This window comes from Oncorhynchus nerka, linkage group LG1 (genome assembly GCF_034236695.1).
Source record: "Oncorhynchus nerka isolate Pitt River linkage group LG1, Oner_Uvic_2.0, whole genome shotgun sequence".
Classification (NCBI taxonomy): domain Eukaryota; kingdom Metazoa; phylum Chordata; class Actinopteri; order Salmoniformes; family Salmonidae; genus Oncorhynchus; species Oncorhynchus nerka.
In genome coordinates this window covers 44872516-44898156 of record NC_088396.1, presented here as the reverse complement: position 1 = coordinate 44898156, position 25641 = coordinate 44872516, and the positions used below count along the sequence as shown (strand labels likewise).

At 44.6% G+C, this 25641-nt stretch overlaps 1 protein-coding gene across 3 annotated transcripts in view; it reads left to right on the top strand.

The window, feature by feature from the left end:
* The window catches only part of LOC115130387 (rho GTPase-activating protein 15-like), a 115983-nt gene extending 106845 nt beyond the window's left edge, over positions 1–9138 (top strand). For all 3 annotated transcript variants that reach the window (XM_029661501.1, XM_029661492.1, XM_029661510.2), the window contains exon 13: positions 8175–9138. In XM_029661501.1, the coding sequence (XP_029517361.1) occupies positions 8175–8358 (184 nt within the window). In that variant the 3' untranslated portion in view covers positions 8359–9138. The remainder of the gene's footprint in view (positions 1–8174) is intronic.
* Positions 9139–25641: the final 16503 nt, after the last annotated feature.

Sequence of the window (25641 nt, the reverse complement as noted above, 5' to 3'; positions counted from 1 at the left end):
TTTCTCTCTTTCATTATCTCTCTTTCTTTCTCTCTTACAGCAATGACACACCTTAATAAAGGGTTTACGTTTGCAGAAAAAGGGCAAATAATAAGTAAATAAATAAATCACACATGATCCTAATTAACTGTGGTCTGCTGTGTAATTTAGATTGGGCACACGTACCTAGCAACAGAGAGTGGGACTGGGAGTGAAAGCAGTACAGAGCGAGAGGGAGAGAGAGAAAGAGGTGAATAAGATTTAAACCACATCAGTAGGTGGGGGTATAGCAGCCAAATTCCTGGATCTGGTCCCTAGGGACCCCTTCTCCTGCCATTCTGTCACATGACATCTTCTGGCTTAATAATTTTCAAGGTGAGAGGACAGGGGGAAGTCATTTTGTGGCGGAGACAGACTTGGAGGCACTGCCTGGGATTTACTCTGTCCCCACAATTCCCTTGCAGTGAAACCATTTGGGCAAAACAATGCATCATTAACTTTACTTCACTTATTCTCATAAAATCTGTCAATGGACTATTATTCAACATATTATATTATGCAAAACTACATAAAGGAGCTGCAGGAGAAATAGAGGACCAGGTAGAGTATAATATATTTTCTCTGAGATTGCCAGAGGAGAGAAAGAGAGGAGACACTGAGAAAATCTTCTGAAGACAATTAGAAGAAAAGAATGTAAGTACAGAGTTAAATCTGAAAAACACTTATCAGCATGTTGCCTCATCAAAGATATCAAATGAGATTACAAAAAGGCCCTGTGGAGAGAATGTGTTAATGTGTGTGTCCCTGCCTCCCACATTAATTGACGTTTGTTCCAAAATTAAGAGTGGTTTATCATCCAAGACTTCACTGAGCAGTTTTATTTCGGTCCTGGCTGGGTTGACCGTTCCTTCAGTAAATGCAAAAGTCTATGAACATTTCTCACTGCTTTGTTGTGGCTTCATTCTCTGCTTGTGTGGAACCAGTGTTCCTCTTTCTCTGCAATCCATGGGGGCTGGCTTCAATATGGAGCCGTGTACTTGCATTGTGATGATGTGGTCAAGGAAAGCAGATTCTCTGAAAGGGTACCTTCCCTTAGTCATTCTATTTATTCTCCTATTTATGTTGTTTTTCTAATCACTGCTGTTCATGGTACCATTTAACACAAGGGCTTTTAAAAAATCCATGAGTCTGTTTTCTGTCTTTCAATTCTTGCAGACCTTACTGCTGAGTGGAAAACAAACCTTTGGATGTAACGTCTCTAGGGGTAGTAGGAAGCCACAGCCGAGACAAGGAGAGTAACAAAATCAACGGGTGCTACTGGAGCAGAATGGATGGCATAGGTCTGTCTAGGACAGCTCTTATGATTGGCTCTCAACTGCCATGTTCCCATGCAGTGTTTTGTAACCACAGTGCACTGAGAAGATGCTCACTGGAAACTTTTCAACACTTGAACAAATGTTTGGTCCCATGGGGTATTTTTAGTTCAGATCAAATGTCTGTTCACTTCAGGAGACTGACACTTACAGTTTCAACCTCCGAGCCATAGACCACCCCCCCGTCACCTCTCCTCCGCACCCCACCTCCTCCGGCTCCCAGGCCCAGTCTCCTCTCATCTCCTCCTCACCTCAATTTATTATCTGTCTCATGATCCTGAAGAAGTCAATGATCCTGACCCAATTAGGAGGAGGAATGAGGGTAGGAGGGACGCCATCATGGTCCAGCTCCCATTTTCTGTCATGCCCCGCTTGGCGAAATGTGATGCTAATTAATTACCATTGGCATCTTGGGCCATGCACGTCAGCTCATGTAGGAGATATCAACCATTCATCAGATCAAATCATGAGTGCCCTCTGGTCACCTCTCAGGGTACGGTAGGCTGGACACTCACTGCTGATAGCTGTGCATCCCCCCATGGGATTTTGAAATCATTGTGCCAGTTGAAGTGTTACTGACATGTCTTTGTGATTTTTGGGTATGCAGTAATTAAAGTGTGATTTTGTTTTCTGCAGGACTAGTAGTATTAGAGGTAGTATTATTAGAGGTAGTAGTAGTAGTAGTTGAAGTAGAAGTGGTGGTGGTAGTCGTAGTAGTAGTAGTGGTGGTGGAAGTAGTGGTAGTAGTAGTGGTGGTTTGTGGTAGTAGTAGTAGTACTAGTAGTAGTACTACTAGTAGTAGTAGTAGTAGTAGTAGTAGTAGTAGTAGTAGTAGTAGTAGTAGTAGGAGGAGTAGTAGTAGTAGTGGTTTGTGGTAGTAGTAGTAGTGGTAGTTTGTGGTAGTAGTGGTAGTAGTAGTGGTGGTTTGTGGTAGTAGTGGTGGTAGGAGAAGTAGTGGTAGTAGTAGAAGTGGTGGTGGTAGTCGTAGTAGTAGTAGTGCTGGTTTGTGGTAGTAGTAGTAGTAGTAGTAGTAGTAGTAGTAGTAGTAGTAGTAGTAGTAGTAGTGGTTTGTGGTAGTAGTAGTAGTGGTGGTTTGTGGTAGTAGTAGTAGTGGTGGTTTGTGGTAGTAGTGGTGGTAGGAGAAGTAGTAATAGTAGTAGTGGGAGTAGTAGTAGTAGTAGTAGTAGAAGTGGTGGTGGTAGTAGTGGTAGTAGTAGTGGTGGATTGTGGTAGTAGTAGTAGTGGTGGTCTGTGGTAGTAGTGGTAGTAGTAGTGGTGGTTTGTGGTAGTAGTGGTGGTAGGAAAAGTAGTAATAGTAGTAGTGGTGGTAGTAGTAGTGGTGGTTTGTGGTAGTAGTAGTGGTGGTAGAAGTAGTAGCAGTGGAAGTGGTGGTAAGAGTAGTGGTGGTAGTAGTAGTAGTGGTGGTGGTAGTAGTAGCAGTAGTGGTGGTGGTAGTGCTGGTGGTGGTGGTGGTGGTAGTAGTAGTGGTAGTAGTGGGGGTGGTAGTAGTAGTGGTAGTAGTAGTAGTAGTAGTGGTGGTAGTAGTAGTAGTAGTGGTGGTGGTGGTGGTGGTGGTGGTGGTGGTAGTAGTAGTGGTAGTAGTAGTAGTAGTGGTAGTAGTAGTAGTGGGGGTGGTAGTAGTAGTAGTAGTATTAGTAGTGGTGGTAGTAGAAGTAGTGGTATTAGTGGTAGTAGTAGTACAAGTACTGGTGGTGGTGGTAGTAATAGTAGTGGTGGTAGTAGTGGTGGTGGAAGTAATAGTAGTGGTAGTAGTAGTAGTGGTGGTAGTAGTAGTGGTGGAAGTAATAGTAGTGGTGGTAGTAGTGGTGGTGGTGGAAGTAATAGTAGTGGTGGTGGTGGTGGTGGTAGTAATAGTAGTGGTGGTAGTAGTGGTGGTGGAAGTAATAGTAGTGGTGGTAGTAGTGGTGGTGGAAGTAATAGTAGTTGTACTAGTAGTGGTGGTAGTAGTAGTAGTGGTGGTAGTAGTAGTGGTGGTAGTAGTAGTAGTGGTAGTAGTAGTAGTGGTGGAGGTAGTAGTAGCAGTGTTGGTGGTAGAGGCAGTAGTAGTAGTAGTGGTGGTGTTAGTAATAATAGTGGTGGTAGTAGTAGTGGTGGTGGTAGTAATATTAGTGGTGGAAGTAGTAGTAGTAGTGGTAGTAATAGTAGTGGTAGTAGTAGTAGTACAAGTAGTAGTACAAGTAGTAGTAGTGGTGGTGGTAATAGTGGTAGTGGTGGTAGTAGTGGTAGTAGTGGTAGTAGTAGTAGTAGTAATAGCAGTGGTAGTAGTGGTAGTAGTAGTAGTACTGTACATGTACTGGTGGTAGTAGTAGGTGTAGAAATAGTGGTGGTAGTAGTAGTAGTACTAGCAGTGGTGGTTGTGGTAGTAGTAGTGGTAGTAATGGTAGTAGTGGTAGTAGTAGTAGTAGTACTGTACATGTATTGGTGGTAGTAGTAGTAGAAGTAGTGGTGGTAGTAGAAGTAGTGGTCGTGGTAGTAGTCGTAATGGTGGTGGTAGTAGAAGTAGTGGTGATGGTGGTAGTCTTAGTAGCAGTAGTAGTGGTGGTGGTAGTGGTTGTAGTAGTAAAAGTGTCTGTAATGGTGGAAGTAGTAACAGTGGTGGTAGTAGTAGTAGTGGTGGTGGTGGTGGTGGTAGTGGTAGCAGTGGTAGTGGTAGTAATGGTGGTAGTAGTAGTAGTGGCAGCAGTAGAGGAGGTAGTAGTAGTGGTGGTAGTCGTAGTAGTGGTGGTGGTAGTAGTAGTAGTGGTGGTGGTGGTGGTAGTGGTAGCAGTGGTAGTGGTAGTAATGGTGGTAGTAGTAGTAGTGGCAGCAGTAGAGGAGGTAGTAGTAGTGGTGGTAGTCGTAGTAGTGGTGGTGGTAGTAGTAGTAGTGGCAGCAGTAGAGGAGGTAGTAGTAGTGGTGGTAGTCGTAGTAGTGGTGGTGGTAGTAGTAGTAGTGGCAGCAGTAGAGGAGGTAGTAGTAGTGGTGGTAATAGAGGAGGTAGTAGTAGTGGTGGTGGTCGTAGTAGTGGTGGTGGTGGTGGTAGTGGTGTTAGTAGCCGTTGTAGTAATAGTGGTGGTGGTGGTGGTGGTGGTGGTGGTAGTAGTAGTAGTGGCAGTAGTGGTGGTAGTAGTAGTGATGGTAGTCGTAGTATTAGTAGTTATAGTAGTAGTTGTAGTGGTAGTAGTAGTGGTGGTAATAGAGGAGGTAGTAGTAGTGGTGGTGGTCGTAGTAGTGGTGGTGCTGGTGGTGGTGGTAGTGGTGTTAGTAGTCGTTGTAGTAATAGTGGTGGTGGTGGTAGTAGTAGTAGTGGCAGTAGTGGTGGTAGTAGTAGTGATGGTAGTCGTAGTATTAGTAGTTTTAGTGGTAGTAGTAGTAGTAGTAGTTGTAGTGGTGGTGGTGGTAGGTGTGGTAGTAATAGTAGTAGAGGTAGTAGGTATAGTAATCAGCATGGTCAGAGGAGGAGGAGGAGAGTAAGAGTATAGTTTGCTAGAGTAAACATTTCAACACTAACTTATAGCAGATTCCACTGTGCAGTGGCAGAATGACCATACAGAGCTTCACTAGATGATCTTTTCCTCCTGTGAATATACAGTGGAATTACTCGAATAATTGATTCACCTTATTTGAGATCATTAGTGAACCATTGGCTATGAAAATCCAGATCCTTAGATCATCGCAGTGTTCTAATATTAAAACGTGGATGGTCTGACAGGCAGAGAACAGTGATGTACAGGCACAGGGCTGAGTTTAATTGCAGACATAAATGGGAAATTATAGTGTGTACACATTGTAATCGGGTTTCACTCTGAGACACACCCCAAAACACTTAGTCACATGGACACACAACACACAGACATACACACAGCATATCAACTGCATGAATAGATACTGTATTTGCCAGGTCAATTAAAACTGTATTTACAAGGTCAATTAAAAAGCACTCACTCATCATATTGTCATCCACAATGCTCAATTATTTGCATTCAGTAAACTCATCCCCTTAAATAGATCTTCACACGAATTCTGATGGCCCATGCATGTGGTGAGAGTGAATCTGTACTGTAGTTATGCTATGGTAGCATTGATAAATAGGTACCAGGGAATTTTACTTCCTGGAATTACGTTCCCACCTGTGACCGCGTCTGGAATCAATTATGGCACTTTTCCCACAATAGTCCAAAACGTCAGCGTTTTGTAACTGATAGCATTATGGCACTGGTAGACACTGTTCAGTACTGCTACGACCACTATTGTTACTACTATGGCCTTACTTCCATACATAAACTACCACAGTACACAGCTACACCACTACGCATTCGCTCTGACACAGTATCATGATAGCATATTTTATGGACGAGTATATATTTGTTTACTCAAAGTGAGATGAGGATAAATATTCATGATATCAGGTTGGATCATCTTCAGGCCTTTCTGTCCATAATGAGGTTGAGAAGTATGCATGGCATGTGCCCACGCAGGGTCGATATTATAATGACATATGGCAGAGCAAGATGTTGACCATCACATACGATTAACGATTTAGAGGCATTTTTCCATTGGTGAGGTACAGCCTGATCCTGACCTTTTCAGAGAAGCTTTTTATTGACATACTGTAGACTGTACACTGAAATCAGCTGTTTAGACAGACTATCTCTAGTGTGAATGTCAGTCCTTCTGAAATGCCTATCTTGATTGCTCTCTTGCATACCTGTATATCTGCCTTTACAACAGCTACAAGTTATGTTGACTGAACTATTAACTATTAAGGTAGTTGTCACAAAGAATACTAACTTCATATACTGAAAAAAGGGGAAAAAAATGCTATGTTTTTTATAATACCTGTTCACTAAATGTGTATGCCGCTGTGACGTTGGAAAATGTACAGGCTGTTTTTTATTATTTAATACTCATTAAAAATATATATATTTCAGCCATAGATAACATATTTAGGGTTAAAGACAAGCGTCAGACGCCGCAGTGCAGCAGAGTGCTGAGAGCTGAGACCAGCCTAAGCCTGGCACTTTGACAATACCTTTTGGATGCAATTATCTGCTGAGAGGCCGTGTGTGGATTCGTTTTGAGCATGGAGGGACCCAATCCCACCTCAGAACGCTTCGTCAAGAGCCCACAGACAGCTTGGAGATGCGCCCCATGCCACAGGCCTTCCATCCCATTCCAGGCCTCACTCCATAATGGGCCCAGAGGCCTGTGGGTGGCAGCCTCCTCCACGGAGGGAGTAGAGAGAGGAGCGGAGTGAGTCCCCCTGCCTGGGCCTACTTGGTGTCTCAGTCCCACAGCCAAGCCTCAGCTCAGGGAGAATGCTCCTCAAAAATACTATCATGTATTCTGTGCTTTCCCCCGAAATGTAGTCCTTATATGCACCCTGCATAGCGTACTGCATAGCGTACTGGTCATATCAAGATAATGGAATATATTTCTGATGGATTATGGCAAAGGAAGAAGGCGATCTGTAAAGTAAAACAAAAGGGAGTCACTGAGGAACCAATTTCCTCATTGTGGCATAGAAACCTACAGGATGTATATTTATTTTATTTCACCTTTATTTAACCAGGTAGGCTAGTTGAGAACAAGTTCTCATTTGCAACTGCAACCTGGCCAAGATAAAGCAAAGCAGTGTGACACAGACAACAACACAGTTACACATGGAGTAAACAATAAACAAGCTAATAACACAAACAAGTCAATGACACAGTAGAGAAAAGAAAGTCTATATACAGTGTGTGCAAAAGGCATGAGGAGGTAGGCAATAATAGGCCATAGGAGCGAATACTTACAATTTAGCAGATTAACACTGGAGTGATAAATGATCAGATGATGATGTGCAAGTAGAGATATATAATGTACAAGACTTGCATGTGCTTCTTGATTTCCTTTCAATATTTTTTTGTTGCCCTTTTTCTCCCCAGTTCCGTGGCATCCAATTGGTAGTTACAGTCTTGTCTCATCGCTGCAACTCCCGTACGGACTCGGGAGAGGCGAAGTTCGAGAGCCGTGCGTCCTCCGAAACACAACCCAGCTGAGCAGCACTGCTTCTTGACACAATGTCCGCTTAACCCGGACGCCAGCCGCACCAATGTGTCGGAGGAAACACTGTACACCTCGCTACCGTGTCAGCGTGCATTGTACCTGGCCCGTCACAGGAGTCGCTAGAGTGTGATGGGACAAGAACATCCCTGCCGGCCAATCTGGGCGACGCTGGGCCAATTGTGCGCCGCCCCATGGGTCTCCAGGTCGCGGCCAGCTGCGACAGAGCCTGGATCGAAACAGGATCTCTAGTGGTACAGCTAGCACTGAGATGCATTGCCTTAGACCACTGTGCCACTCTGGAGGCTCCTGCTTCTTGATTTCCCGATACCCAGGATTCTCCAGACATCTCTACACTGAAACTCCATCCTGATTGATTTAGTAACTTTCCCTATTCAGATACATAGAGTCAATGGATGTTCTTCAGTTCACTGCCGGTGCTGAACGTGTGGTATGAAGTGAGCGGTTTAGTTGTGGCTGAACCTGGACCTTTGAATACACAAAGCTGGGTGCACAAATTATATACAGTGTTGCCAATAGTGAAATAGGAGATGCCTTCAACAGGGGCCATTCAAGGGTAAAAATTTGCATTGCTGACAAATCTGGTGAACGTACGTAGAAATGATCCACCATCATCCAGTGGAAATGAGATCTCGTTTTGTGATGATCATTGATGTTGACTTGAAAAACCAACCTCGTTTCATGACTTTTTATGAATTGATCCCATTGTTTCAAACTCTTATTTTCCCAGATAATTGAACCCTTCTCTCTCTGCAGGATTCTGACGTGCTCGCAGAAGAACCTCATGTCGACCCAAGGCATCAGCATTGTGTTTGGCCCGACACTCATGTGGCCTGAGCTGGACTGTGGGAACATGGCGGTCAACATGGTCTATCAGAACCAGATAGTGGAGTTCATCCTCATTGAGAGCCCAGAGATCTTCGGCCTGCAGAAGAAGTGATAGGGACATTTCATCTACAGCTATGGATGAAACAGACAAGAGGACTTACTGTGCCTAAAGCTTGGAGCGAGTTGCTAGTATTACTGTAATATATTATTAATAGGGAGGATGTACACCTTATGTTAAAGTGTTAGTCATTTAAAAAGGGGATATAATTTATATTTTATTATAAACTGGGTGGTTTGAGCCATGAATGCTGATTGGCTGACAGCCGTGGCATATCAGACTGTATACCACGGGTATGACAAAACATGTATTTTTACTGCTCTAATTATATTAGTAACCAGTTGATAATAGCGATAAGGTACCTCTAGTGTCTGTGGTATAGGGCCAGTTTCCAGGCACTCCGCGTTGCTTAAGAACAGCCCTTAGCCTTGGTATATTGGCCATAGACCACACCCCCCCGAGCCCTATTGCTTAACTATATCACTATTATTTCTGTCAGTTTGAAGCCAGTAACTAAACTGTATTTGGTGAATTTTGCATTAGTAAATCCATAATAGTAAAGGACTGTATTTTGTGCTCTGATTTGTCCATTGCCTTTTACTGCACAGTTATCATGAAAGAAGTACGCACATAATAAGTGATGCTATGTTGAGTTGTTTGTGCATACGTGTGCCTGTGTGATGCATTGTTTTTATTCAAGTCTTTGAATGAGCATCATCCTAAACACCAACTCCAAACTGCAGCCGTCTGTGAGTATCTGTTTTTTTTTTATTCTATGCAAATGGAGCCTGTCTCAGACACATTTGGAAATTAAAAAGAAGCCTTTGAATACGAGCACTGAGTTTGGTTTTATCAGATACGTTGTATGAAACCACAAAGTCTCCCTTTCTCCTCCAATTTCAAGATTCAGTTTTAGGGGTTAAACACACACGAACACACACAAATGATGAGATAATTACTTTAAATGATTTTCTAGGACGAACGACCACTCATCAAAACATAACTAATGGAGCTGTTCCTGACATAAAGCAGTCAATCACAGTGTAAATTAATGGGAGGGACAGCAGAGGGGAGGGGAGCAGACACAGCATTTGTAATTTAATGGTGATCACAGGACCCATGGCATATGTCTGTCAGCTCCTATTATCTGGCCCTGCTTCTCAAAGCACAGCTGCAATTAAAACAGGCACCCTAATCTAGACTTGTGTAATGCCATTTAAATGTGTCCCTTTTAAAGTTCACATGTCCCCATACTGTACACGGTGAGACCCTTATTAAATGTGCTTGAAACTCTCTCTTAAATATTTGTGCAGCGCAGGTTACTGGGACCTGCCAGAATAAATCAGAAGATAATCACATCTGATTTGTATTGTGTGAATATCAAAGCCATCACACATATCGTTGCCCACAAGTACAGTAGTTCTCCTGATGTTTGGCACAACTTTCTAATTTCTTATTTCAAATTCTAAGAGAAGAATTCATTGCTGGATCTTTGATGAGAGTCATGATAAGGCTTTAATCGCAAATAAGACTTTGTTCACGCTTTTAATCAGTAGGCTTGTTTTGATTGGTCCAGACTGATCCAAAGCTGGTCAGCAAAACCACTACTTCATTGGTCTGGGCCAGAGGGAGGGTGGGCGAATCAGCACACTCTGCTGGTCACTAAAGTAAAAGGCAGTGTCACCCACACACAGGTGTTCCCCATCTCTCTATCAGAGCACAGCTGCTTCACCCCTAATTATACGCCTAGAGGCCACATGAAACATACTCCCTGTCTGCTCACAGTATGTGTTCTCCGGGAGCAAAGCTTTGTTGCTCTGAGAGCTATTTTTGACTTTAAAGACCGAACAGGAGATGCATTGTGAGACAAGCAGGTAGGTCTACCGACAATGCGGATTTGCAACCAAAGGAAAATTGTTTTTTGGGTTGTCTTACTGTAGTTGTGGATCTTTCAGCCTGTCTAAATCAGTAACTACACCAACAACAAAACTGCAGCTGTCCAGGTGTCCTAAATCAACTGTCATTATACCGGAGAACATCAGCTGTCCAGGGGTCCTAAAACAATTGTCATTATACCAGAGAACGTCAGCTGTCTAGGTGTCCTAAATCAACTGTCATTATACCGGAGAACATCAGCTGTCCAGGGGTCCTAAAACAATTGTCATTATACCAGGGAATGGCAGCGGTCCAGGGGTCATAAATAAACTGTCATTATACCAGAGAACGGCAGCTGTTCAGGGGTCCTACATCAACTGTCAGAGGGACTATTTGTCAAAGGAAAAGGATACACAGGCACCCTCCAGCACTTCTTACAGCATCAATACCACTATCTATACCAGTGTAACGGATGTGAAATGGCTAGCTAGTTAGCGGTGGTGCGACTATACCACTATTTATACCAGCATCTATGCCAGCATCTTTAAAAGCATATGTACCAGCATCCATACCACTATCTATACCTCTATCTATACATATATGTATAATAGCATCTATAAAACAACAATTGAAGTCAGAAGTTTACATACACTTCGGTTGGAGTCATTAAAACTTGTTTTTCAATCACTCCACAAATTTCTTGTTAACAAACTATAGTTTTGACAAGTCGGTTAGGACATCTACTTTGTGCATGACAAGTAATTTTCCAACAATTGTTTACAGGCAGATTGGTTCACTTATAATTCACTGTATCACAATTCCAGTGGGTCAGAAGTTTACATAAACTAAGTTGACTGTGCCTTTAAACAGCTTGGAAAATTCCATAAAATGATGTCACGGCTTTCGAAGCTTCTGATAGGCAAATTGACATAATTTGAGTCAGTTGGGGGTGTACCTGTGGCTGTATTTCAAGCCTACCTTCAAACTGCCACAACTTTGGAAGTATGCTTGGGGTCATTGCATTGCTTGGGGCGGCAGGGTAGCCTAGTGGTTAGAGCGTTGGTCTAGTAACCGGAAGGTTGCAAGTTCAAACCCCCGAGCTGACAAGGTACAAATCTGTCGTTCTGCCCCTGAACAGGCAGTTAACCCGCTGTTCCTAGGCCGTCATTGAAAATAAGAATTTGTTCTTAACTGCCTGGTTAAATAAAGGTAAAATAAAAATAAAATTAAAAAATTGTCCATTTGGAAGACCCATTTGCGACCAAGATTTAACTTCCTGACTGATGTGCTTCAATATATCCATGTTATGGATACAGTTATCCTGTGTGTGTGTTTCTTTTCTCTCCTTCTCCCCTCACAGGTGAAAACCATCACTCCCCAATCAGTCAACAATCAATCATCAATCAGAAGACACACCTCCTCCTATTTCCTACCCTATCACAGTTCCTTCCCCATGGTTTAAAAAACCCATCATTTGTTTGCTCTGGAGCAATCTCTAGCTCAATCTCTAGAGCAATCTCTAGCTCAATCTCTCTGTAAATGCCATGTCTGTAGGTCTCTGTGTTTCACTCTCGCTTTGTGTCGTAACCTCTCTTTTGTTTAAGCACCTCCATAGCACTTTGTCATCACCTGTGAGTATTGTTTTTGGTTATGGTGTTTGTGTGTTGCTGGTGGGAAAAGGGGGAAACCAAGACAAGTCGCCCATGGGCATACACTACCCGTAGGTGAACTTTGTTAAATACACTAGTTAGAACTGGGCGGACCACCCACTGTATTTTTGCTTAGTTAGTTAGCTGTTGTTAAAGTAGGCTAGTCTAGCTTAGGGGTGTTTTGGATGCTTATTGTTTCTTTCCTTGGGTCCAGCTCAGCCCCTTTTCCTGCTCCCCCCATTACCGTGTGTTTATAAATAAACCTAGAGTTTGACGGTAGATTTCTGTTGTCGTGGTTATTTCGTGCACACTTTTACTTTGTCACAATAATAATTTGCATGAGTTATGTTACGGGTCTCATTACCATCCCCCCTAGACTGTCGGGCCAAAAGGGATTCGTAACATAAGTGGGGGCTCATCCGGGATCTGTCATAACTGACACCCATGCCGCTCATGTAGATTGTTGTAGTGGTATAGTTCAGTGTTGAGCGTCATAACTGAAGTAGCATTAGTGTTTGCTATTTTCTTTGGCACTTGTGAAGTAGTGTAAAATGACTACTTTTGATTTGAGATCCTTTTTGGATAACCCTTCGTGGGAGGTTTTTGACAAATGTCGTAGAGTTGATTTAATGACCTTGGCTGACCATTATTCAGTATCGATTCCGCAGAGTTTAGTTAAGGCGGAGGTTAAACAGCTAGTGTTAAATGTTTTGTTGGAAGAGCAGGTGCTTGTGTTACCGCTGCCTGAGTCTACTACCCCTGTAGCGGATGTTGCTGCTCCTGTAAGCCCATTGGTGTCTGATAATGAGGGCGAGGCTAAAACACCAGCCACATTGTCCCGTTTTGATCCACTCTCCCGACTGTCAAACGGTGATGCCAGGAGGGATGTCCGTTTCGCACAGTTCCAACTGGAGGTGGAAGAGAGAGCCCAAATTAGGCAAGAGACTCTCCAGTTGGAGATATGTAAAATAGAGGCAGAAAAAGAACGAGAACAACGGCATTTGGAGATGTGTAAAATTGAGGCAGACAGAGAACAAAGGCAGTTGGAGTTCAAAATGCGCCAGATGGAACTGGAGGCAGAGACAGCGAGGCTAGCCTCCGGTCCTACTATGCCTGTTTGTGAGCCGTCCTCACCTGCTGTGTCCTCAAACACATTTGACATTAGTAGGCAGATTGCCTTAGTACCTTTGTTCAGAGAGTCAGAGGTTGACTCCTATTTTTGTGTATTTGAGCGTATAGCCGTAGCATTGAAATGGCCTGAAGAGGTATGGTGCCTATTACTTCAGTGTAAATTAACTGGTAAAGCCCAAGAGGTTTTGTCAGCGTTACCTCTGGAGGACAGTTTGAATTACGAAGTGGTCAAAGCTGCTGTTCTTCGTGCCTATGAGCTTGTGCCTGAGGCATACCGACAGAGATTTAGGTCTCATAGAAAGTCTTCTAGTAAGACTTATGTGGAATTTGCTAGAGACAAGGGAAATCTGTTTGATAAATGGCATGCTGCTAGTAAGGTAACTGATTTCAACTCTCTCCGGGAGTTAATCTTGTTGGAAGAGTTTAAAAATTGCTTACCCGAACGCATTGTAGTTTACCTAAACGAACAGAAAGTATCCTCCCTGGCAGAAGCGTCTGTGTTGGCAGACGAGTTTGTGTTGACGCACAAGAGTGTGTTTTCGGCTCAAACTGAGAGTAGAGCCACTGAGTTTCCTACCTTTAGCCCTAGTCGGCCAGCAGTAGTATATCAAGCACGCCAGAAGAATGAGCGTCCCTGTTTCTATTGTCATAAAGTAGGACATATGATTAATGATTGCTTCCTGCTTAAACGCAAACAAGGGATGTCTCTTCGTGCCAAGCCACCAACAGGTGTTGCTCTAATTAAATACGGTTGTGAGGTCTGCAACAAAACAGGTGCCTCAGGGTAACTGTAGTTTGAAAGTCTCAGTCCCCGACCGCAGTTATGAACCATTCATTTTCGAGGGGTTTGTGTCCCTAACGAATGACGAAGCGTCTCAGCGACCGGTTAAAATCCTGAGAGATACTGGTGCGGCGCAGTCGTTTATATTGTCTGATGTGTTGCCCTTATCTGACGATACATACTGTGGTTCCAGTGTGTTAGTGCAGGGTATTGAAATGGGTTTTGTCCCAGTGCCATTGCACTTTGTGAAAGTACACTCTGAGTTAATCAGTGGAATATTCAGAGTGGGGGTACGCCCTATGTTGCCAGTGAAAGGTGTGACCTTTATAATGGGTAACGATATTGGCGGAGGAAAGGTAGTACCCGTATTGGATAAAAGTGACCACTCTCTCTCGAATGAGCTGGCACAGAGTTATCCACATGTGTTCCCCGCTTGTGCTGTCACTCGTGCTCAGGCACTACAAGAGGGTGACGTGATAGATTTGTCGAACACTGTTCTGTTCAAAGAGGTTGATCAAGAAGATGGATTGTGTGATACCTCTGAGAAGCTGATCACCTCTGACAAACAGCCCAGGAAAGAAGCAAAGAACGTTGAACTTATTGCTGATGCAATACAGTTACCAGTCACTCGTGAGCAGCTGATTGCTAACCAAAAGGTTGACAACAAGCTTGCTAAATGTTTTTCTAGTGTTGTCTCATTGGAAGATGTGAAGAAGAAGAACGTGGCTTACTTCATTGATGGTGATCTCCTCATGCGTAAATGGAAATCCCATGTTGACGCGGATGGAGATTGGAATGCTGTTTACCAAATAGTGATTCCTACAGCCTTTCGACAAAATGTGTTATCCCTTGCTCATGATCACCAGTGGTCTGGTCATTTAGGAATCACAAAAACTTATGATCGGATCCTTCGACATTTCTTTTGGCCGGGTTTAAAACAAGATGTGGCTCAGTTCTGTCGGACATGCCACACATGTCAGATAACAGGAAAACCAAATCAGGTTATTCCTCCCGCTCCTCTTTGTCCCATACCTGTCATAGGTGAACCATTCGAGCATGTGGTGGTTGATTGTGTCGGACCGTTACCGAAGACAAAATCGGGTAACCAGTTTTTGTTAACGATAATGTGTATGGCTACAAGATACCCCGAGGCCATTCCTCTGAGAAGGATTACAGCCCCGGTAGTGAGTAAAGCCTTAATAAAATTCTTCACGACATTCGGGTTACCTAGGGTGGTACAAAGCGATCAAGGTACCAATTTCCTATCCAAGCTCTTCAGGCAGGTGTTAAAATCCTTGTCAATTACGCACCGTGTGTCAAGCGCCTATCACCCAGAGTCTCAGGGTGCACTTGAAAGATGGCATCAGACACTGAAGTCTATGCTACGTAAATATTGTTTGGAATCTGAGAGAGATTGGGATGAGGGAGTTCCTCTAGTTTTGTTTGCTGCTCGTGAAACTGTGCAGGAGTCCCTAGGTTTCAGCCCGGCTGAACTGGTGTTTGGTCACACAGTGAGAGGACCAATGAAAGTCCTTAAAGAACAGTTCTTGTCCCAAGAGTTGTGTACCAGAGATGAGAATGTGTTGGACTACGTTAGTCGCTTTCGTGAGCGCCTACACCAAGCTTGTGCTCTCGCAAAGGAAGCTCTGTCTTCCTCACAGAGGAGCATGAAAAGACACTATGATAAAGAGGCTGTTTCTCGTCCATTACAGCCAGGTGACCAAGTACTGGTGTTATTACCTGTTCCAGGATCTTCACTGTCAGCTCGTTTCTCGGGTCCTTATTTAATTGAAAAGAAAATAAGTGAAACTGACTATGTGCTTCAAACTCCTGATAGACAACGCCAATCTCGTGTGTGTCACATTAACATGTTGAAAGCTTACCACACCCGACCCATCACACAGTTAGAGAGTTCAAAAACAGAGGAAGGTACTGCTGTCTCCTCTGCTACTACTGTTATGATAGTGGACTGTCATATTGATGATGTTGATGGCTTGGAGTTGCGCAATACTCCGCAGCAGTGTGTTAGATTGCCCAACTCAGAAATGCTGCTGTCTATCCAATCCGGTCTGGTTCATTTAACGGATGGACAGGCCAATGATATTGTGAGGCTACTACACAGTTTTCCATGTCTCTTTAATGACGTTCCTACTCGCACAAATGTGTTGGAACATGACATTATTGTTGGAAATGCTACACCTATCAAGCAACACCCACATCGTATCAACGCTTCCAAGAGGAAGATAATGAGGGATGAGGTGAAATATTTGTTGGAGAATGACCTGGCTAAGCCAAGTTCAAGCCCTTGGAGTTCTCCTTGCATTCTGGTTCCTAAACCTGATGGTACGTCCAGGTTATGTACGGATTATCGAAAGGTAAATTCTGTCACAATGCCAGATTCGTTCCCGTTACCCCGACTGGACGACTGTATCGACACTATTGGTGCTGCTAAGTATGTAACCAAGTTAGACCTCTTAAAGGTTACTGGCAGGTTCCGTTAACTTCACGTGCTTCTGAGATTTCTGCCTTTGTGACCCCAGACAACTTCCTACAGTACTCAGTCATGGCTTTTGGGATGCGAAATGCACCAGCCACTTTCCAACGACTGGTTAACTCCGTATTAGCTGGCGTTCCTAATTGTAGTGCATACCTTGATGACCTAGTGATTTATTCGTCTGAGTGGTCAGATCATGTTGACTCTCTAAGGGTAGTATGTGAACGGTTGGCAGCTGCTTCTCTAACCCTGAACTTGGCAAAGTGCGAGTTTGGGAAGGCTACTGTTACCTATCTCGGTAAAGAGGTTGGTCATGGACAGGTGCGCCCTGTTGATGCCAAGGTCTTGGCTATAACTGCATTCCCTGCACCTACCACCAGACGAGAGCTACGCCGCTTTTTAGGGATGGTTGGCTACTACCGTAGCTTCTGTAAAAATTTCTCTGCGGTAGTTGCTCCATTGACCGATTTGCTTAGTCCAGCTAGATAATTTGTGTGGTCCCCTGATTGTAAGAGAGCTTTTGAATCAGCGAAAGCACTCTTATGTAGTACACCTGTACTTGCTGCTCCAGATTTTGAACAACCGTTCAAACTTGAGGTAGATGCTAGTGCCAGAGGTGCTGGTGCTGTTCTACTGCAGCAGGACAAGAGTGGAGTGGATCATCCCGTTTGTTATTTTTCACGTGAATTTAATAAATGTCAAACAAACTATGCGACAATAGAACAAGAAGCTCTTGCTTTGTTGTTGGCTCTGCAATACTTTGAAGTATATATTGGTTCCAGTGCCCTACCCGTGATTGTATATACTGACCATAACCCCTTAGTTTTTCTCCACCGAATGTACAACCAGAACCAGCGCCTTATGCGTTGGGCGCTGATTGTACAAAATTATAATTTGGAGATCCGCCACAAAAAGGGTTCTGATAATGTGTTGGCAGATGCTTTGTCTCGTGTGTGAAAATTATTTCTGTATGTTTTGCAAGGTTGTTGATTTGTGATGAGTATTCATTGACATACTGTAGTCGCAGCCCCTAGGGTTGCTCTTTTAAGGGTGGGAGTGTTACGGATACAGTTATCCTGTGTGTGTGTATCCTGTGTGTGTGTTTCTTTTCTCTCCTTCTCCCCTCACAGGTGAAAACCATCACTCCCCAATCAGTCAACAATCAATCATCAATCAGAAGACACACCTCCTCCTATTTCCTACCCTATCACAGTTCCTTCCCCATGGTTTAAAAAACCCATCATTTGTTTGCTCTGGAGCAATCTCTAGCTCAATCTCTCTGTAAATGCCATGTCTGTAGGTCTCTGTGTTTCACTCTCGCTTTGTGTCGTAACCTCTCTTTTGTTTAAGCACCTCCATAGCACTTTGTCATCACCTGTGAGTATTGTTTTTGGTTATGGTGTTTGTGTGTTGCTGGTGGGAAAAGGGGGAAACCAAGACAAGTCGCCCATGGGCATACACTACCCGTAGGTGAACTTTGTTAAATACACTAGTTAGAACTGGGCGGACCACCCACTGTATTTTTGCTTAGTTAGTTAGCTGTTGTTAAAGTAGGCTAGTCTAGCTTAGGGGTGTTTTGGATGCTTATTGTTTCTTTCCTTGGGTCCAGCTCAGCCCCTTTTCCTGCTCCCCCCATTACCGTGTGTTTATAAATAAACCTAGAGTTTGACGGTAGATTTCTGTTGTCGTGGTTATTTCGTGCACACTTTTACTTTGTCACAATAATAATTTGCATGAGTTATGTTACGGGTCTCATTACCATCCCTCCTAGACTGTCGGGCCAAAAGGGATTCGTAACAATCCACATAATTTTCTCATGATGCCATCTATTTTGTGAAGTGCACCAGTCCCTCCTGCAGCAAAGCACCCCCACAACATGATGCTTCCACCCCTGTGCTTCACGGTTGGGATGGTGTTCTTCGGATTGCAATCCTCCCACTTTTTTCTCCAAACATAACGATGATCATTATGGCCAAACAGTTATATTTTTGTTTCATCAGACCAGAGGACATTTCTCCACAAAGTATGATCTTTGTCCCCATGTGCAGTTGCAAACCCTAGTCTGGCTTTTTTATGGCGGTTTTGGAGCAGTGGCTTCTTCCTTGCTGAGCAGCCTTTCAGGTTGTGTTGACATAGGACTCGTTTTACTGTGGATATGGATACTTTTGTACCTGTTTCCTCCAGCATCGTCACAAAGTCCTTTGCTGTTGTTCTGGGATTGATTTGCACTTTTCACACACAAGTATGTTCATCTCTAGGAGACAGAACGTGTCTCCTTCCTAAGCGGTATGACGGCTGCGTGGTCCCATGATGTTTATACTTGTGTACTATTGTTTGTACAGATGAACGTGGTACCTTCAGGCATTTGTAAATTGCTCCCAATGATGAACCAGACTTGTGGAGGTCTACAATTTATTTTCTGTGGTCTTGGCTGATTTTTTTTTTTATTTCCCCATGATGTCAAGCAAAGAGGCACGGAGTTTGAAGGTAGGCTTGAAATACATCCACAGGTACACCTCCGATTGACTCAAATGATGTCAATTTGCCTATCAGAAGCTTTGAAAGCCATGACGTCAGTCTGGAATTTCCAAGCTGTTTAAAGGCACAGTCAACTTAGTGTATGTAAACTTCTGACCCACTGGGATTGTGATAAGGTGAATTATAAGTTAAATAATATGCCTGTAAACAATTGTTGGAAAAATTACTTGTGTCATGCACAAAGTAGATGTCCTAATCGACTTGCCAAAACTATAGTTTGTTAACAAGAAATGTGTGGAGTGGTTGAAAAACAAGTTTTAATGACTCCAACCTAACTTATGTAAACTTCTGACTTCCACTGTACCCCAAGAGACTTGCAGCTGTAATTGCTGAAAAAGGTGCCTCTACAAAGTATTGACTTTGTTTTCCAAGATGGCGTAGCAGTCAGACGTCTTTGTCCTGTCGTGTCCCTTGTATATATCGTTTTACATCTTTTTCGTCACATATCCTTTAAAATATTTTGCTAAACCTCAATATCTAAATACTCTCCTGCAACCCGCCTCACCCAAAGTGGCGTGGATCTACTTTTTTTTCTAAAGTATTTATATTTACTTCGGATCTGGAATCCCTCAACTGAAGCTAGCCAGCTAACTACCAGCTATCAGTCAGCAAACCATTGCCAGCGGTCATCAGCTAACCTTCAGCTTGGAAAGCTCTCGTCAGTTCGAACAACGTGACTCTAACCAGAGCATAACGAACCTGTTATTTTTATCCTCGGTTTCCTACCGCAAACTGAACATTTTCATATGGATCTTCACAACTAGCTAACCGCAATCCCGGATGACTACTCCTGGCTAGCTTTTCCATCGCAGAGCAAGTACCAATTAGCTTGAAGCTAGCCCTGCCAGGGTTCCTGTGCTACCACCGAAGTATACTCCTGGGCTACAATATCCGGTCCCCTTCTACAGCCGGTACGGGGCATGGAACCCGGCAGGTCCCCTACGACTGGAATACCGACATAATCTGCCCAAGGACTCCTACAGGCCCCTCAGGCACGACGCCCACTGAAGGACCATTATGCTAACCAGCTAGGCCTGATAGCTATCTAGAGCTACTTGGAACCCTACTAATTCCACGACTGGTCTATCGACGTCACCGCAAGAAGAGGCAGAAACAGACTTACCCCCATCGCGACGTCCCCAAAAGGCTACCTTTCTTAGCCCCTGGTATCTGCTTGCTTGCTAACCCGGCCTGCTAACTACTAGCTTGCCCCGGTCTCCTAGCTGCTAGCTTGTTTAGCCCCGGCCTACTAACTGTTAGCTTGTTAGCCTGCTAACGGTCTGAATCGCCGTGTCCCCAGCCAGCCCAACCACTCACTGGACCCATATGTTCACTTGACTACGCATGCCTCTCTCTAATATCAATATGCCTTGTCCATTACTGTCCTGGTTAGTGATTACTCTCTTATTTCACTGTAGAGCCTCTAGCCCTGCTCAATATGCCTTAACCAACCATGTTGTTCCACCTCCTACATATGTGATGACATCACCTGGTTTAAACATCTCTAGAGACTATATCTCTCTCTCTTCATTACTCAATGCCTAGGTTTACCTCCGATGTACTCACATCCTACTTTACCTTTGTCTGTACACTATGTCTTGAATCTATGCTATCGTGCCCAGAAACCTGCTCCTTTTACTCTCTGTTCTGAACGTGCTAGACGGCCAGTTCGTACAGTCTTTAGCCGTACCCTTATCCTACTTCTCCTCTGTTCCTCTGGTGATGTGGAGGTTAATCCAGGTCCTGCAGTGCCTAGCTCCATTCCCACCCCTCAGGTGCTCTCATTTGTTGACCTCTGTAAACGTAAAAGCCTTTGTTTCATGCATGTTAACATTAGAAGCCTACTCCCTAAGTTTGTTTTACTCACTGCTGTAGCACACTCTGCCAACCCAGATGTCTTAGCCGTGTCTGAATCCTGGCTTAGGAAATCCACCAAAAACCCTGAAATCTCAATTGCTAACTATAACATTTTCCGCCAAGATAGAACTGCCAAAGGGGGCGGTGTTGCAATCTACTGCAAAGATAGTAATACAGAACTCTGCAGGCTAAGTCTGTACCCAAACAATTTGAGCTTCTACTTCTAAAAATTCACCTTTCCAGAAACATGTCTCTCACTGTTGCCGCTTGCTATAGACCTCCCTCTGCCCCCAGCTTTGCCCTCGATACCTTACGTGAATTGATTGCCCCCCATCTATCTTCTGAGCTCGTGCTATTAGGTGACCTAAACTGGGACATGCTTAACACCCCGCCAATCCTACAAACTAAGCTTGATGTCCTCAATCTCACACAAATGATCAATGAACCTACCAGGTACAACCCCAAATCAGTAAACACGGGCACCCTCATAGATGTCATCCTAACTAATTCACCCTCCAAATATACCTCTGCTGTTTTCAATCAAGATCTCAGCGATCACTGCCTCATTGCCTGCATCCGTAATGGGTCTGCGACCAAACGACCACCCCTCATCACTGTCAAACGCTCCCTGAAACACTTCTGCGAGCAGGCCTTTCTAATCGACCTGGCCGGGATATCCTAGAATGACATTGACCTCATCCCGTCAGTAGATGATGCCTGGCTATTCTTTAAAAGTGCCTTCCTCACCATCTTAAATAAGCATGCCCCTCTCAAAAAAATGTAGAACTAGAAATAGATATAGTTCTTGGTTCACTCCAGATCTGTCTGGCCTTGACCAGCACAAAAACATTATGTGGCATTCTGCATTAGCATCGAATAGCCACCGTGATATGCAACTTTTCAGGGAAGTTAGGAACAAATATACACAGGCAGTTAGAAAAGCTAAGAAAAGTTTTTTCAAACAGAAAATTGCATCCTGTAGTACTAACTCAAAAAAGATCTGGGACACTGTAAAGTCCATGGAGAATAAGAGCACCTCCTCCCAGCTGCCCACTGCTCTGAGGTTAGGAAACACTGTCACCACCGATAAATCCACTATAATTGAGAATTTCAATAAGCATTTCTCTACGGCTGGCCATGCTTTCCACATGGCTACCCCTACCCCGGTCAACTGCCCGGCACCCTCCACAGCAACCCGCCAAAGCCCCCACCATTTCTCCTTTACCCAAATCCAGATAGCTGATGTTCTGAAAGAGCTGCAAAATCTGGACCCCCACAAATCAGCCGGGCTAGAAAATCTGGACCCTCTCTTTCTAAAATTATCTGCCGAAAATGTTGCAACCCCCTATTACTAACCTGTTCAACCTCTCTTTCGTATAGTCTGAGATTCCCAAAGATTGGAAAGCTGCCGCGGTCATCCCCCTCTTCAAAGGGGGAGACACTCTAGACCCAAACTGCTACAGACCTATATCTATCCTACCCTGTCTTTCTAAGTTCTTCGATTGCCAAGTTAACAAACAGATTACTGACCATTTCAAATCCCACCATACCTTCTCCACTATGCAATCTGGTTTCAGAGCTGGTCATGGGTGCACCTCAGCCACACTCAAGGTTCTAAATAACATTATAACCGCCATCGATAAGAGACATTACTGTGCAGCCGTATTCATCGACCTGGCCAAGGCTTTCGACTCTGTCAATCACAACATTCTTATTGGCAGACTCGACAGCCTTGGTTTCTCAAATGATTGCCTCGCCTGGTTTACCAACTACTTCTCTGATAGAGTTCAGTGTGTCAAATCGGAGGGCCTGTTGTCCGGACCTCTGACAGTCTCTATGGGTGTGCCACAGGGTTCATTTCTCGGGCCACCTCTCTTTTCTGTATACATCAATGATGTTGCTCTTGCTGCTGGTGATTCTCTGATCCACCTATACGACACCATTCTGTATACTTCCCCTCCTTGGACACTGTTAACTAACCTCCAGATGAGCTTCAACACCATTACAACTCTCCTTCCGTGGCCTCCAACTGCTCTTAAACGCAAGTAAAACTAAATGCATACTATTCAATCGATCACTGCCAGCACCTGCTCGCCCGTCCAGCATCACTACTCTGGGCGGCTCTGACTTGGAATATGTGGACAACTACAAATACCTGGGTGTCTGGTTAGACTGTAAACTCTCCTTCCAGACTCACATTAAGCATCTCCAATCCAAAATTAAATCTAGAATCGGCTTCCAACTTCGCAGCAAAGCATCCTTCACTCATGCTGCCAAACATGCCCTCGTAAAACTGACCATCCTACCCATACTCGACTTCGGTGATGTCATCTATAAAATAGCCTCCAACACTCATTTCAACAAACTGGATGCAGTCTATCACAGTGCCATCCGTTTTATCACCAAAGCCCCATACACTACCCACCATTGCGACCTGTACGCTCTCGTTGGTTGGCCCTCGCTTCATACTAGTCGACAAATCCACTGGCTACAGGTTATCTACAAGTCTCTCTGCTAGGTAAATCCCCGCCTTATCTCAGCTCACTGCTCACCATAGCAGCACCCACTCGTAGCACGCGCTCCAGCAGGTATATCTCACTAGTCACCCCCAAAGACAATTCCTCCTTTGGTCGTCTTTCTTTACAGTTCTCTGCTGCCCATGACTGGAACAAATTACAAAAATCTCTGAAGCTGGAGACTCACATCTCCCTCACTAGCTTTAAGCACCAGCTGTCAGAGTAGCTTACAGATCACTGCACATGTACATAGCCCATCTGTAAACAGTCCATCTATCTACCTACCTCATCCCCATACGGGTATTTATTTATTTTGCTCCTTTGCACCCCACCTGCACATTAATCTTCTGCCGATCTACCATTCCAGTGTTTAATTGCTATGTTGTAATTACTTCGCCACCATGGCCTATTTATTTCCTTAACTTACCTCATTTGCACTCACTGTATATAGACTTTTTGTTTTCTTTTGTTCTACTGTATTATTGACTGTATGTTTTGTTTATTCCATGTTTAACTCTGTGTTGTTGTATGTGTCGAATTGCTACGCTTTATCTTGGCCAGGTCGCAGTTGCAAATGAGAACTTGTTCTCAACTAGCCTACCTGGTTAAATAAAGGTGAAATAAAAAAACTAAAAAAACTTTGGGGGGTGAATAGTAATGCACGCTCAAGTTTTTTTGTCTTATTTCTTGTCTTTCACAATGAAAAATATTTTGCATCTTCAAAGTGGTAGGCATGTTGTGTAAATATAACACTGCTACTCCTACTGCTCTCTCTTCGTCCGCCCACGTGTTCTCGCACACCCCGAGAGCTTCTGGTCAGCGGGGTGGTGGCACCGGGATCCTCATCTCTCCCAAGTGGTCATTCTCTCTTTCTCCCCTTACCCATTTGTCTATCGCCTCCTTTGAATTCCATGCTGTCACAGTTACCAGCCCTTTCAAGCTTAACATCCTTATCATTTATCGCCCTCCAGGTTCCCTCGGAGAGTTCATCAATGAGCTTGATGCATTGATAAGCTCCTTTCCTGAGGACGGCTCACCTCTCACAGTTCTGGGCGACTTTAACCTCCCCACGTCTACCTTTGACTCATTCCTCTCTGCCTCCTTCTTTCCACTCCTCTCCTCTTTTGACCTCACCCTCTCACCTTCCCCCTCTACTCACAAGGCAGGCAATACGCTCGACCTCATCTTTACTAGATGCTGTTCTTCCACTAACCTCACTGCAACTCCCCTCCAAGTCTCCGACCACTACCTTGTATCCTTTTTCCCTCTTGCTCTCATCCAACACTTCCCACACTGCCCCTACTCGGATGGTATCGCGCCGTCCCAATCTTCGCTCTCTCTCCCCGCTACTCTCTCCTCTTCCATCCTATCATCTCTTCCCTCTGCTCAAACCTTCTCCAACCTATCTCCTGATTCTGCCTCCTCAACCCTCCTCTCCTCCCTTTCTGCATCCTTTGACTCTCTATGTCCCCTATCCTCCAGGCCGGCTCGGTCCTCCCCTCCTGCTCCGTGGCTCGACGACTCATTGCGAGCTCACAGAACAGGGCTCCGGGCAGCCGAGCGGAAATGGAGGAAAACTCGCCTCCCTGCGGACCTGGCATCCTTTCACTCCCTCCTCTCTACATTTTCCTCTTCTGTCTCTGCTGCTAAAGCCACTTTCTACCACTCTAAAGTCCAAGCATCTGCCTCTAACCCTAGGAAGCTCTTTGCCACCTTCTCCTCCCTCCTGAATCCTCCTCCCCCTCCCCCTCCTCCCTCTCTGCAGATGACTTCGTCAACCATTTTGAAAAGAAGGTCGACGACATCCGATCCTCGTTTGCTAAGTCAAACGACACCGCTGGTTCTGCTCACACTGCCCTACCCTGTGCTCTGACCTCTTTCTCCCCTCTCTCTCCAGATGAAATCTCGCGTCTTATGACGGCCGGCCGCCCAACAACCTGCCCGCTTGACCCTATTCCCTCCTCTCTTCTCCAGACCATTTCCGGAGACCTTCTCCCTTACCTCACCTCACTCATCCCTGACCGCTGGCTACGTCCCTTCTGTCTTCAAGAGAGCGAGAGTTGCACCCCTTCTGAAAAAACCTACACTCGATCCCTCCGATGTCAACAACTACAGACCAGTATCCCTTCTTTCTTTTCTCTCCAAAACTCTTGAACGTGCCGTCCTTGGCCAGCTCTCCCGCTATCTCTCTCAGAATGACCTTCTTGATCCAAATCAGTCAGGTTTCAAGACTAGTCATTCAACTGAGACTGCTCTTCTCTGTATCACGGAGGCGCTCCGCACTGCTAAAGCTAACTCTCTCTCCTCTGCTCTCATCCTTCTAGACCTATCGGCTGCCTTCGATACTGTGAACCATCAGATCCTCCTCTCCACCCTCTCCGAGTTGGGCATCTCCGGCGCGGCCCACGCTTGGATTGCGTCCTACCTGACAGGTCGCTCCTACCAGGTGGCGTGGCGAGAATCTGTCTCCTCACCACGCGCTCTCACCACTGGCGT